This window comes from Ictidomys tridecemlineatus, chromosome 5 (genome assembly GCF_052094955.1).
Source record: "Ictidomys tridecemlineatus isolate mIctTri1 chromosome 5, mIctTri1.hap1, whole genome shotgun sequence".
Lineage (NCBI taxonomy): Eukaryota > Metazoa > Chordata > Mammalia > Rodentia > Sciuridae > Ictidomys > Ictidomys tridecemlineatus.
The window spans coordinates 98588272-98603790 of NC_135481.1; the positions used below are offsets into that span (position 1 = coordinate 98588272).

Here is a 15519-nt window from a genome sequence, read left to right on the forward strand (position 1 = left end):
TAGTTTTAAAACTAGAATTTTGGTTAATTTGAAAAATTATATCCTTTAATTGCTCCTCTAAAGGACAAACAATTCATTTTCAGAACTTGAAAGGAGAACATTTCAGATAAAAGCATTTTTAAGTTAGTACCAGGATTTATAATGTTTGGCTAACATTATTCCTGTTGTCCTTACTGGCTCCATGTTGTTCCATTTCTGTCTTCCTGACTGAGTTTTAGGGGAGCACATATGTGACGGACATTAAAGGTAGGATCAGTTTTTTCTTATAAAAATCTGGGTGGAATTGTTTTATTGGACAAAGGGTGTCTCTTGTGTTTTATTGGGCTCCATTCCTGTGATAATGTACTTCTGTGGAAGTGAATTCTGTGCCCAATCATCTGGTCCACTCAGAGTGCCTCTCATTACAAAGAAGCTCTGATGGGAAGGTTAGATGGATAGATGTATAATAAAGTAAAGAAAGCATAATGTTACTTGTGGAATTGAAATCCTTGTTAACTAACTACTTTTAAACAGTTTATGTGTTTGAAAATTTTCATAATAAAAGGTCGATGGGAGAATCAGCCTTTTGAACTGCTGGTTAAGTTGACTTTTTTTTTTTACACTTCTATTATTTTAGTTGGATGTGGCTTAGTTGCTTTTCTTACAATATTATAGTAATTAGGTAGTAGAATTGGTGGTCCAAAATCTAGATTGTAATTTTGTTTGTATCTTATTTAAAATGGTGATTATATTACTGAATAAAGTATGGAAACATTTGAGCTATACGCTTTGTATAGAAGTGTCAAGTATTATTACTACTTTTATTCATATATGAATATTTTTAAGACATTTCTTGGCTTCTAAAATGGGATGATTTTTCTCAGGATTGTAAAGTTAAATTCCAGGCTTACACCACCCCTCATTAATTGTATAGTGTTTGTCATTGGAAAGCATTTTTCTTCTATCTCTTCATAATCTTTCTTCTACTGTGTTGACTAGTTTTTAATTTTTTAATCAAGATGCCTCATTTAAATTGGGAGTGCATGTTTCTTTGTTAGTTTTAAGTGCTGGTTATAGCAGTGTTTGGTATATGGCAAATAATAAATACTTCCTAAATGAATGAATTAAAATTTAGGAGAAACACAGGTGGGAATCTTTCCTCCTCCTTTTTCCTTTTAGAGATTTTTCATTTATTTGTTTTTTATTTGTTTTGGTACTGAAGATCTAACCCAGGGGCATTTTATCACTGAGCCACATCCTCAGCTTTTAAAAATTTAATTATTATTATTTTAGTTATACACGGCAGTAGTATGTATTTTGAAATATTGTATACATACATGGAGTATAACTTCCTATTCTTGTGGTTGAACATAATGTGGAGTTACACTGGGCTTGTATTCATATATGAACATAGGAAAGTTATGGCAAATTCATTCTACTTTCTTTTCTATTCTCATTCACCCTCCCTTCCCTTCATTCCCCAGCCCTTTTTGTTTTTTATTTTGAGACAGGATCTCACGAGTTGCTTAGGGCCTTGCTAAATTGCTGAGGCTGGCCTTGAACTTGTGATTCTCCTGCTTCAGCTTTCTGAGCACTGGCATTACATGCATGCACCACCATGCTTGGTTTGGGATTAGATTTCTTTAAAAAAAAAAAAAAAACAAAGTACACATTTTTGTAAGGTTGAAAATAGTTCTCCAGCATATTTTAGAAGTAGTCTAGGAAGATTTTTGTATGCAAACAATTCATAGGTTAGAAGCTCATAAATTATGAGGCACAGGGAATATGGAACAACTCCTGAAGTAAAAGGAGGAGGCATGGATGCTTCTAGGAGTTGCTGTCATTTTGAGATAGTACAAAGTACAGGATTTCATTACCTGCTGCTGTTGTTGACTCTATCTTGTTCCTTTATATCTAAAGATTCATAATATGTGACCTTATTTGTAACTGAATATTAAATTGAAGTAACTAAATTAACATTTTATAGTTGACTAAATATTAAAATCATACTGATCTGATTTTTTTTTTTTAAATCATAGTCTAAGAGGAGTGAGTGAGGGATGCATGACAAGAAACTTGGACTTGAAACTTGGAAGGAAAATATTTATATTTACCTTTATTTTTTATTTAGTACTACATTTTTGCAAACTTTTTTTTATAGTGTTTATGTGCAAGCATGCCATGGAACTCCTCACATTTTTCCTTAGCAAATCATGCTAACATTTTTTTATACATTGATTACATTTTCATAATATAAATTATTCTGAGGGAATAAATAAAATTAGCAGTGCCATCAGATGATGCATTTGTTTCCAGACATTGGTAAAAGGATGGTACTTACTTGCATGGAATAAATTTTATAGAACTAATTTTTTTGTGAAGAAAATACATATCTCTCTTGATCATAGTCTTAACGTCCTGAGGATAATTCCATGCTATTATTGTCATTAATTCACTATATAGAACAAACTCTTTGAGACAAGTTCATTCTCAAGTTTTTTCAAGAAGATTGATTCTCTTGAAATGCTATTGAGGGGCTGGGGATGTGGCTCAAGCGGTAGCGCGCTCGCCTGGCATGCGTGCGGCCCGGGTTTGATCCTCAGCACCGCATACAAACAAAGATATTGTGTCCGCCAAAAACTAAAAAATAAATATTAAAGTTAAAAAAAAAGAAATGCTATTGATAAAACAATAAAAAATGTATGCTGACAGTTACTATCACCTTTCTTGATTTAGCAGATATTCTTTGAGACTGCCTTTTTATTTAGAATATTGGGAGAGACTGGATTCCATGTAAAAAGATCTAGGAAGCACTGTATCTTGTAGTACCTACAAGTGGCTGGAAATGAATGGGGAAGAGAATTGACAGATTTTGTGATAGAGTAATTGTTTTAACTTTCTAATGGAAATATTCAAACGAGACCATAGTCATTAAACAAGAATCCACAAACTTTCTCTATAAAGAGATAGATAATAAATATTTTAGGGTCTTCTGGACTGTATAATCTCTGCAGATGAGTACAAAAGAGGTTGTAGAAAGATGTATTAATGAGTGAGTATGGTTGATTTCAATGAAACTTTATTGACATGTACTGAAATTTGAATTTCACATCATCTCTTCACATCACAAAATATTTACATTTTGATGTTTCCCTAACAATTTGCTGTAAAAACCATTCTGAACTCATAGGTCATATAAAAACAGGTGATAGGACATAAGTTTCAGTAGTGATGCTAACTAGTGAAGTGTAAAATATGATGGTGAAATAGCATATATCCCACAACCTAATGTGCTTTGTATCTCTCCTTAAAATTCTGAGCATTGCAAAAGAAAATAAAAAATATGCTTTATCCTTGAGGTAAGATGAGAATAATAAAGTAGTAATATGAGAGAGACTGTGTTGTAAGACTTGATGGAATTAGACCACTAGTGATTTTCAGATTTGCTGAAAATACGAATAGCCAGTTTCTTAAGTTCAAGAACAGGCACAGTTCCTTAAATTAAGAAGTAGGAAGAATGTAGTCCTCTATATGGATGCTTCTGGATTTTACTGTAGAGCTGTTTGAGGATTCAAAGGATATAGTGGTATAGTTTTGTGAGACATTTCTTAAAATGACCCTTGAGAATATATAAGTGCACAAGAAAATAAAGTGAAAGAACCTGTATAGAATCCAAGTATGTTTTGGTTTTTGGCTCTTGCTGTGAAAGGTCTCTTGCCATTTGTTATTCAGAAACAAGCTTAAGCTTGTGAGGAAAGCATTGCTACTAATTTAACCAGCAGTTTGAGGATTTAGTGTTGGCAAGATATTTGAAAATGTTGCAAAATACAAAATATTTTCAGAGTTTTGATTTAGGACTATAGGTTGGGATTTTGCCAGGCCTGTTCCTTTTTCACCATAGTGAAAATGCTTTTTCCCTTGCTTTGGTTTCTTGCATCGTCTAGAGCAGGTGAAACAAAATTGACTAACTCGGAAGCGAATACTCCCAGTCAAGGAAATAGCTAATATTGTAAATAAAGAAATTTTTCTTGAACCAGGTAAAGCACATTTGATGAAGATTGGGTGAAAGAAAATAGCACAAGAAGTGGAATCAATTGTTAGGTCAAAAGTTTTATTTCAGTGAGTCTGAATGGAGTTTGTTTTTATATTTTTATTTTTAACCTTAACTCCTTATTTTCCCCCCAAAATAAGCTTTGTATATCTACTTGATGTCAAGGAAGACATGAAATTTTGGAAAATATAACTGACCATATTAATTTATTTTCTGCTTATGAATGTTTACTGCTTTGCAAGTGGGAGAAATTTTAAGAGATGTTAAATGTCAAAGTTGATTATCTTCATTTGAAATTAATAGTTGGCAATATTTAAAAAATAAAATTGATAAATTTGTGTTGGTTAATATGCCAAATCAGGTTGAGATTACTTGTATGAGTTTCAATAAATATTTTAGATCCTAAACTAACAAAGTAATCTTAGATTTTTTTACATGTAAAATTTTAGTATTTTTCTTTTACATATTTTTTTGTTGTTGTTTTTTGGGGGTAAAGAAACTTTACCTATGGCTTCCCTGTGAAATTTACCTACACAATTGGCTAATGGACTGGAGTGAAATTAGGAAAACTTGAGGTCTTTTCTTTGGAAAATCAGAAGAATGTAGAGTGGTTTTTGACTGGAGTTGATGAGTTCTCTGAGTTTTACTCTTTTTTTTTTTTTTTTCAGTGAAACCAGCAGTGTGTGTAGCAGCAGTGACACTGGACTCTTCACCAATGATGAAGGACGGCAAGGTAATTTGGATCCCAGCTTTGGGACACCGGTTCATTTTTGATGGGAAGATGCAAATGACTAGGGGTGACTCACTGACAGTAGAATGATTGTTTGTGGTAGTGGTTCTCAAGCTTTATGGCATGGAGAGTCACCTGAGGGACTGCTAAAATTGTAGATTTCTGACTTAGAAATCAAGTAGGTCTAGAATTGGCTCTGGAATCTGCATTTTCCACAAGCATGATTTTTATGCAGGTCATTCAGATTTTGAGAATCATTGTTTGGGGGTTTAGAACCAAGAAGTATCCTCATGCACTACTGTCTTTTTTTTTTTTATGAGATATATGAGATATTTTTATTACAGAGGGAGAATTTTACCTTATTTATTTATTTATTTATTTATTTATTTTTGTTGATCCCAATCTTTACTTGTGAAGTTGATGATATATACTTTTCATTTTGGCAGGCTCATAGTACTTTGTGGTTACAAAACAGGAATCATTATTCAAACAAAACAAAATATTACATAGCTACAATTAGAATAGAAGAATGTATCTTGGCTTATGCATAAGCAAGCATTTGTACTTTCAGTTCGAGTTTTGCTTTGAGCTGTTTCTGCTTAGTTAACTTTTAAAACTTTTAATAATAGTTACAAATGTCCCAAACTATTGGCCTATACCTTGACTATTCTTTCTTGACTTACTGACTGGAACCGGTGCCATGGTTTACGGCAAGTAGTTGACTTGTTTTTTTTTTTTTTTTTTGAGAGAGAATTTTAATATTTATTTTTTAGTTTTCGGAAGACACAACATCTTTTGTTTTGTATGTGGTGCTGAGGATCGAGCCCGGGCCGCACGCATGCCAGGCGAGCGCGTTACTGCTTGAGCCACAACATCCCCAGCCCTTATTTTATATATATTTTTTTATTATTTTTTTTATTGGTTGTTCACAACATTACAAAGCTCTTGACATATCATATTTTATACATTAGATTCAAGTTTATAATGTTTACAGCCTTCTGGGTGAATATATTATATAAAATGTTTTTCTCAAGTTAAAACTCCTGAAGGTTAGTATAGAGACCTATGAAGAAGACTAGTGTATGTTAATTGTCAGTTCTTTATTTTTACTACATAAGTAGTAATTTGAGATTTTGCAGTGGTCTAAGGGCATTTACAAAATTCTTGTTCTCTTGCTTAGTGTGCCAATAAGAATTTCATGTAACCTTTTTGGATTCTAGTTTTCATAATTTACAATAAGAATTCATAGATTTCTTTTTTAATAGAGAAGAGAGAGAATTTTTAATATTTATTTTTCAGCTTTTGGTGGACACAACATCTTTATTTTATTTTTAGGTGGTGCTGAGGGTGGAACCCAGTGCCCTGCGCATGCCAGGTGATTGAGTTACCGCTTGAGCCACATCCCCAGCCCGAATTCATAGATTTCTAAAGTCTCTTTTAGTTCTGAAATCTAATAATTTTTCTCCAAGAATTAAGTGTTTAAATAACAGAGGCACAGTGACCACATTTCTAGGTTGATCCAGTTAGGATTCTCAGTAACTCAAGCATCCAAGTTCTGATTTTGAAAAGGTACTGTGTTTAAAAAAAAAAAAGAAAAGGTACTGTGTGGGGGGCATCTCATTCATACCTCAGAGTAATTGGCATAGAAACAGATGAAACTGTTTTATCCCTGTGGAGTTATTGAGCTTCCTACCATAAGGGAGGTTCTTATGAGTAAATTTCTCTTTCTCTGATTCTGAGGGACAAAGGGTGCCTTAGGAACTGTGTGCATGTACAGGTTGGCTCTAGCTAGGGTCTTAATTCTTTTCTCATACTGAGAAAAATCTGGTGGTCTTCCATTCATGATTTGGTGATATCATTCAGAGTTACTAATATTTGTCTTTTTTCTTTGCTTTTACTATACTGCTGTGAAGTAGCATGATATACCTTTTTATGCTTTATTAGTGCATTATAGCTATGTATAATACTGGGATTCATTTTGACATAACATATATACCTAGAATGTAATTTCCTCCACTTTAGTACCTGGTACTTCCTCTTTTCCTCCTCTCCTCCTTATCGATTCTCCTTCCTCTAGTCTACTGGTCTTCTTTCTCTTTATTTATTTATATGTTTTTAAATTAGTGCTTTATAGATATAACATAAAGGTGAAATTCATTGTGGCATATTTATATATGTACATAGCATAATTTGGTCAATTTCAGTCAACCATTCTTCCCTTTTCCTGTCCTTCCTTCCTCCTCATCAGTCCCTTTCTCTGCTTCACTGATCTCCCTTCTATTTTTTTTTTCAGGTAAATAAAAATTATTTTATTTTATTTTTTTTTATTGGTTGTTCAAAACATTACAAAGCTCTTGACATATCATATTTCATACATTAGATTCAAGTTGGTTATGAACTCCCAATTTTACCCCATATACATATTGCAGAATCACATTGGTTACACATCTACATTTTTACATAATGCCCTATTAGTAACTGTTGTATTCTGCTACCTTTCCTATCCTCTACTATCCCCCCTCCCCTCCCCTCCCATCTTCTCTCTCTACCCCATCTACTGTGATTCATTTCTCTCCTTGTTTATTTTCCCGTTCCCCTCACAACCTCTTATGTATAATTTTGTGTAACAATGGGGGTCTCCCTCCATTACCATGGAATTTCCCTTTTCTCTCCCTTTCCCTCCCACCTAATGTATCTATTTAATGTTGATCTTTTCTTCCTGCTCTTCCTCCCTCCTCAGTTCTTAGCTGTTCTCATTATATCAAAGAAGACATTTGGTATTTGTTTTTTAGGGATTGGCTAGCTTCACTAAGCATAATCTGCTCTAGTGCCATCCATTTCCCTGCAAATTCCATGATTTTGTCATTTTTTAGTGCTGCGTAATATTCCATGGTGTATAAATGCCACATTTTTTTTATCCATTCATCTATTAAAGGGCATCTGGGTTGGTTCCACAGTCTAGCAATTGTGAATTGTGCTGCTATGAATATCGATGTGGCAGTATCTCTGTAGTATGCTCTTTTAAGGTCTTCAGGGAATAGTCCAATCTCCCTTCTATTTTCATGGAATTCTCTCTCCCTTTTTTCCTTATTTTGATCTATTTTTCACATATGAGAGAAAACATTGAACCCTTGACTTTCTGAGTCTGGCTTATTTCACTTATCATGTTTTTCAGTTCCATCCATTTATCAACAGGTGCTATAATTTTATCCTTTATGGCTGAGTAAAACTCCATTGTTAATATATACCACATTTTCTTTATCCATTCATGTGTTGATAGGCACTTGGGCTGGTTCCATAACTTGACCATTAAGTTGCACTGCTATAAACTGATGTGTGTGCATCACTATAGTATGCTGATTTTAGTTTTTTAGGATAAATACCAAGGAGTGGTATAACTGGGTCGTACGGTGGTTCCATTCCTAGTCTTTTGAAGAATCGCTATGCTGCATTCCAGAGCAGTTGTATTAATTTGCAGTCCCACCAAAAGTACAAGAAATAAAACCAAGAATCAGTAAGAGGGATGGCATCAAATTAAAAAGCTTCTGCACAGCAAAGGAGAGGGCCTACAGAATGGGAGAAACCTTTGCCTGCTGCTTCCTGACAGAGGATTAGTATCCAGAATATATAAAGAACTCAAAAAATTTTAACACTAAAGAAAAAAAAAACCCGATTAATAAATGGGCATAAGAGCTTAACGGACACTTCTCAAAAGATGCAATGCAGATGGCCAACAAAATTATGAAAAAATGTTTATACTATTCTTTTTAAAGACTATGATACATAATTATACAATCAGAACAAAGTGTGGACCCATTACAGCAGGTAAAGTTTTTGGGCCTTTGAAAGTCTTTCCATTAATAAGAATTGCTTGATTTATCATGAAAGATGTAGAATATTCTGTAGCCCAGCTCTCTACTTTGTGTCTGCCTCAACTTGGCACATTCTGGTGATACTTAGATGTTTAAGAGTTCTCAGCACAAAAAGCCATGTTATTGCCTGCTTCTGTGCCTTTGTTCACATGGGTTTTTCTCTCTGAAATCTCACCCTCATCTTTCCTTGAATGGCTGGTCATTCACCAAGAAAGAGTACTCCTTTTGTGCCCTTTCAGGGCAAAGTTATGGACTGTATCAGTGTCTCTCCCCCCCCCCCCCAATTTCTTATTGAGCATCTGCAGAAGTTTAGAGAGAGGTGAATGAGATTTGTTGTTATTTATCAAGTTTTTATTGTGATAATGCTACATAACAGCCCCCAGATATCAGTAGTTTACATTTATTTCTTGCTGTGGGTTTATGGGTCGGCTGTAGTTCAACTGATCTTGCCTGGGCTCATCTTTTTAGGGTAATGGAGCTGGCTAAATGCAGCATTCACTTCTTATGGCAGAAGACAATTGCCAAGTGACCCATCCAGACCATGTTTGTATGCATAGTTAAAGTCTTTGCTGAATCACGTCTGTTAATGTTCTGCTTCTTATAGCAAGTGAATTGACCAAGTCCAGTTCAGCAGGTTAAGGAAGCATGCTCTGCCCCATGAGAAGGCACTGTAGATTCCACTGGTGAAGGGCAGAGGACAAGGATAAATTATTCTGTTATAGGGGCAGTCAGAACTTGGAAAACTACCATGTTTCATGATAGCTTTCTCTGGCTCTCTGTTAGGTGGCCTATTGGCACTGATTTTGTTTCTCTACAGAAGAATATCACTCCTGTTTGGCAATGTGCACCAATGGCTACAGTTCCTTCTGTAGTCCTTGTTAACCATTCTTTTCCTTGCCACTCCATGTCGAGTACTTGTAAAATGCCCTTCTGTGCTGGCTCTGGGCTTTAGCATCCCTTGGTGTTTTCCTTATCTGTACATCTATACCTTTGTAAATAGTCACTTCTTTAAATTGTCCTCAGGCACCCAATTTAAATGTGCATGCTTCCTAAAGGGATTCTAACTGATAATCTTTATAGTCTTTATGCTCTTGTGGTTCCTTGTATTTATTGCTTTTTTTTCATTTGCCATATTAAGTTATTATTTATAGTATTCTTTCCTTTGAAGCTTTCCAAAGGGAGGAGTTGTGTGATTATTTGGAACCATAATACCTAACACATTGCCTAGCATATAGGGACTTCCTAATAGTATTGAGAAATGCAGATAAAGAGAGCACTCTCCTTTTTCTTCTCAAAACAGAACTATATATAAAATCTCAAATTATAAGACAGCTGAGCCTGTTTGGTTAAAGCATGATTCCAGAAGAACTGGAGGTTGGTAGCCCAGTCCACTCAGCCTCTTCTTATGCCTTGGCAGCGTTCTTTTAGGGAGCTCCTGTGCCAGGCATCTAGTGAACACAGGTTGAAGTCTGCTGGTTTATGGATAATCTCACAAGTTACTTCTAGTTCAGTTTTTTTTTTTTGTGTGTGTGTGTGTCTATTATTGGAAATCTTGAGCAAATACTTGAGAACCAAGAGAAAAAAAAATCCTCAGAAACAACTAGTTTGAATTGGATTTTGAGCCCCTAGGTTTATCTATGCCATGGAAAATGGGAAGGGGGCAGTTTATTTTTTGTGGAAAAGACATCAGACTTTGGAATTAATTAGACTTTTGTTTCAAATTCTTGCTTCATCATTTACTAACAACCATGATTTCTCATTGTAAGTTAGAGTTAGTGTAGGACTTGGAAGAAATAACACATTTACAGATTTTCAGCATGGATTCTTATAGACTGTAAAGTCTTAGTAAGTGTAGTCTTATTAGTTTTTATTATTAAAGTTGTCCAGTCTGGCATAATATGACATTCAGGGGAACTAGTTTGATGTCCCAGTTTTCATCATAATGTTTTCCAGAACAATTTTTTGGTACTTTGATTTATTTAAAAATATAATAAAAACTGTAGTGCTGAGAAGTCATCTTCCTCCCTGCCCCCCCCCCTTCCCCATGGATGTTAAAATTCCAGCTCATGATATGGTCTGTTTGCTTTAGGGGATGATGAACAGAGTGATTGGTTCTATGAAGGAGAATGTGTTCCAGGATTCACTGTCCCTAATCTTCTGCCTAAGTGGACTTCTGATCGTTGCGCTGAAGTAGAAAGAATGGATTCTGGACTGGATAAACTTTCAGATTCCACGTTCCTTTTACCTTCTCGACCAGCTCAAAGAGGTAAGTTTGGAGAAAACTAAAATATAATTCATGCCTTCGTAGTTCTTTTTGGGAGGAATCATGTCATTGTCAAGGATACTCATGCCTCTAAGCATGCAGTACTATCTGAATGGTGGAGATAGTACACCATTCAGGGGTTTCTGGAGGATTCAAGGGTGAGTCTTAGCTTGAGATTCTCTGCATTCTTACCTGATTCAATCTGTGAAGATTCTTAGAATATATATTAACAAGGCATTTCTTCAGCTTGAAGCTGAAGAAATGCCTTGTTAATGTATATTCTAAGAATCATCATTACTCATGATGGGTTATTGACTATTCATTGGAAATCTGTCTCTTGGAAAAGAACAGATTTCAGTAAGAACATCCACCTACAAGGTGCAATGGTACTTTTTAAATGGAAGATTTTTATTTTAATGATTCTATTATTGCATACTTAAGCATAAATATATGTCCTTTTCTTTTGCTTTTTTTTTTTTCTTTTCAATTGTGAGGTAGCACAGTGGGGTGAAAAACTCAGCCCAGGATGGGGAGAAGGAAATGTCATGTATTCTTTGGTACTTTCTGCTACCTCTGTGGTTGCTTCATTTCCTTCAGTTTCAGGGGCCTTGCTTAAGATATGTGAAGTTGAACAAAACTGTTTTTTTTTTTTTTGCGGGGGGGGGGGTTCTTTAGCTCTGTAAATTTATAACTCTAGGATTCCCAGTAACCAATAATCAACCTATTAGTCAGTTATCAAGTATTTGTTGATTATTGTTGTAGGTGGTCAGGGTTACACTAAGAGCTATAAATAACTATGAAATAGGATTTTATTTTGATGAATTTTGGAGTTTGATAGACTTTCTCAAAGCAGTGAATACTTGGTAAAGATTATTGCCTGGCTGAGGCACATTCTTTGCTACCCTATTAAATTCTATCAAACATTTCAATGAACATTTCTTTTTTTCTTCTCTTTTTTATTTTTTCTTTTTTATGGTGCTGGAGATTGAACCCAGGGCCTTGTGCATGCTAGGCAAGCACCCTATCAACTGAGCTATATCCCCAGCCCCCTTCAATGAACATTTCTATAAGTTCTTTTTGGACCACTTAACATAGGCACAAAAAGTAAAACAAAAACAAAAACAAAAAACAAATGGCTTGCAATCCCAGATCCCGAAACCATGTCATTGATAACATTGTTGTGTGAATTCTTCCTGTTCTTTCTGTGTGGAGAACACGTAGGACAGTTAAGAAAATGGGGTTTTTAGGGCTGGGGTTGTGGCTCAGCGGTAGAGCGCTTGCCTAGCACCTGCGAGGTCCTGGATTTGATCCTTAGCACCACATAAAAATAAATAAAATAAGGATATCATGTCTAACTACAACTAAAAAATAAATATTAAAAAAAAAAGAAAATGGGGTTTTAGTGTGCATTCTCTTTTCACCATTACTTTGTAATATTAGAATGCTTTTGAGATTATAACTAGCATTTAATTTAAAATTAAAAATTGTTAATATACCTTATATTTACATAGCATTTGCAGTTTATAAAGAACCTTCCATATGCTATTTCATTGGGTCTTCAAAACAACTCTATAAAGTAGGACCAAGTATGTAGGTGCGGATGCCTAGGTAAAAGGTGTGCCTAAGATCATTCAGCTAGTGACAAAGACATGGGAACAAGTCCTTGGCAAATAACACTCTGAAGATCCTGGGTGTAAGGGCTCCAGTGTACTAGAAACATCTCCCTGTGTATGGATTTTCCACATTCAGTAACCGAGGCCTTCTTTTTCCAGGATACCATGCTCGTTTGAATCGTCTGCCAGGGGCTGCAGCACGATGCCTCAGAAAGGGGCGAAGAAGGCTGGTTGGGAAGGTGACAGCTTTCATGGTTTCCTGGGTGCCTTAGGAAGATGAAACTCCCCATGGGATTTGTGTATCCTATTGCTGGTTGGGAAGGTGACAGCTTTCATGGTTTCCTGGGTGCCCTAGGCAGATAAAACTCCCCATGGGATTTGTGTATCCTATTGGTGATCAAAGATGCTATAGAACTCCCTGGTGTTAGGGAAGCCAACTGGAATGTTTTGGGAGTTTGCAAGAGTGAACATGTAGGATTTAAGTTTATACACACATAAATGATAAAAATGTAATCCACACAGGAGTTCTGACAAAGCAGATATTCTCTTCACAGCCTCTATTGTGAATGCATCTACAGGCCTGATCTCTTGTCTCTCTGCACTTTTGATTAATCATCATTATTATGGTTTAAGTTAAAATACTCTTGGCTCTTTAACAACTTGTGTGTTAAGGAATGTTTCTTTGTTATATTCTAACTTTGGTCTTTTTATCCTAGAATTCATTAAAACAAAACAAAAATCTCTGTTATCAAATTACAATATCCCCTCCTTGGCCACAAGAGAGGAGTCTCTACGGTCTCTAGTTCTGCTTAGCCAAGACTGTGATAGACACTTGGCTTATTTCACTCCTCCCTACGATCTTGTCAAAATGTTAATAGTTTCTTTTTTAAAAAATATTTATTTTTTAGGTTTAGTTGGACACAATGCCTTTATTTTATTTACTTATTTTTATGTGGTGCTGAGGGTCAAACCCAGGACCTCGCACATGCTAGGCGAGCGCTTTGCCGCTGAGTTACAACCCCAGCCCTGAAAGTTCCTTTTATAGATGAGAAAAACTTAGGTTCAAAGAATTTAAGTAATGTCTGATGTTACCTGGATTGTAGTGACAGAATAGATATTGGAATCCAGAGCTACTTTATTTATTTTTTTATTTTTTACCCCAGCTTTGAGACCAAGAGACAGGCAAAGACAAGGGCTAATACTTACTTGAAGATGAAGGTAGGTGAGGGATAAGAAAGAGAGACATTTGAGAGCATTGATTTGTTTGTTCTCTCAGCATTTAGAATGCCTGCTATATAGGCTCTGTGCTGAGCTAGGTATATAGCAGTCAGCCATAGTCTGATTTCTCTTAAGGGACTGGTGCACCCTGCCCCAGTATTGGGGATTGAACCCAGGGGTGCTTTATCACTGAGTTACATCTCTAGTCTCCTTTACATTTTTTTTTTAAGACAGGATCTTACTGAGTTGCCCAGGTTCACTCAAATGTGTGATCCTTCTGCCTTAGCCTCATAGCTAGGATTACAGGTGTGTCCACTGTGCCAGGCTTCAGGGAACTATATTCTGAAATTTTAGCCATGCAAAAGAAATGGGGCTGTTTATTTGTAGACAACTCAGATTCTTACTCCTTATTTTTAAATTCTAATTTGAATCTCACTAAGTAGTAAGATTTGATTATTGGAAGAATGATAACTTGATCTTTTTGGGTCATTCACTTTTGAGACTATTAATAGAGTGCTGTGTTTGCTGTTTTGGGAGTTTATAGGACAGCTACTGGAATAGAAGTATATATGGTTGAGGGAGGTAAGAGGTTAGGAGTGGGGAACAGACAGGTGGGATTATTTTTTCTCTTTATTGGTTAGGTTGGACAGATGAGGTTCTCCCTACCACCTGCTTTTCTTTCTTTCAGCTCTTATAAAATAAGAGCCTTCTACTTCCATGGAAGTGAGTCAGTTCATCTCTAACTGACTTCAGCTTGCCTGGGAGGGAACTAGGGCCTATTGGACAAGCCTCTAATGATTTCAAATGAATAGGATAATATTTACTTGTTTAATTCATCTTCATCACCTTAAAGGGATATTTGTCATTTCTAGCAGAGGTCACTGCTCTGCCCCCCCTTTTTCCCCTTCCCCAGCCTTTCCTCTTTTTTTAAATTGTAATCATAAATAATGAGTTTCATTCACAGCTCCCTGCCAGCGAGCTGCTAATTACGCAAAGTACTGCTTGTAATTTACACAGTAATAAACTGTAAATTTAAACATTACGGCATTTTAAGTTAGTAATTTTTCTGCCGTAGCAAATAGCTCATTTTTCACCCATCTTTTCCCTTGGCCCTCTACCATTCTGTGTCTGTAAGTAGGCGGCATAGCTGTAGGAATAAGAAATATGAAAAATGCATGTGTGAAACCTGGTCATTTAGTTACACTCTTTTCCAGAATCTGACCTCAGATTAATTTTTCTATAGCCAGTGGTTCTGTTAAAATATGTATCCTAATGTTTAGGCTAGTCCATACACATAATGAGTACAGATAACAATACTTGTCCAGAAACAAATGTGTTTGAGTAACAGTCTTGCCAATCTTGACATTCATGACTCATGTTCTCTTAACACTTACACACAAGTGTGTAACCATTATTCACATAGGGGTTGGTGTCCTTTTTTAGGTACTGTAATAGATAGTCATTATGAACGTACTCAAGTTCAATGAACAGTGAGTGCCTTCTGCTATTTTCTAATTTTTTGGAGATGATTAGTTTCTGAATTGCTTATAGTGTTATGGGTAAGTGTTCACATTACAGTCTTGAGAATCCTGAATTTACAAGTCAGCTTTTACAAGTTTAAGTTTCTGTTTTTACTTTGAGATGTTGTTTAATGGATTAGGTACAGGGTGACAATTTTTATAAGTCACAAAAGTCCTGTGATATGTATTCATTTAGTTAGCAGCTATTTAGGGTTTACCAGTGAGAACTCATTTTTTTTCCCACTGTGAAGTTTTCTCACATGTGAGTGGGGC

The 15519-nt window shown here is 35.5% G+C and overlaps 1 protein-coding gene across 5 annotated transcripts in view; it reads left to right on the forward strand.

Annotated features, from left to right (window-relative positions):
- Positions 1 to 15519, forward strand: part of Gpatch2l (G-patch domain containing 2 like) — a 58139-nt gene that overhangs the window by 12368 nt on the left and 30252 nt on the right. For 4 of the 5 annotated variants that reach the window (XM_013356871.4, XM_013356872.4, XM_021723805.3 and 1 more), the window contains exons 3-5: positions 4699 to 4763; positions 10722 to 10898; positions 12668 to 12747. In XM_013356871.4, coding sequence (XP_013212325.1) covers positions 4699 to 4763; positions 10722 to 10898; positions 12668 to 12747 — 322 coding nt within the window. Of the gene's footprint in view, positions 1 to 4698; positions 4764 to 10721; positions 10899 to 12667; positions 12831 to 15519 lie in introns of all 5 variants that reach the window. The other variant, XR_013439149.1, reaches the window with a different exon arrangement.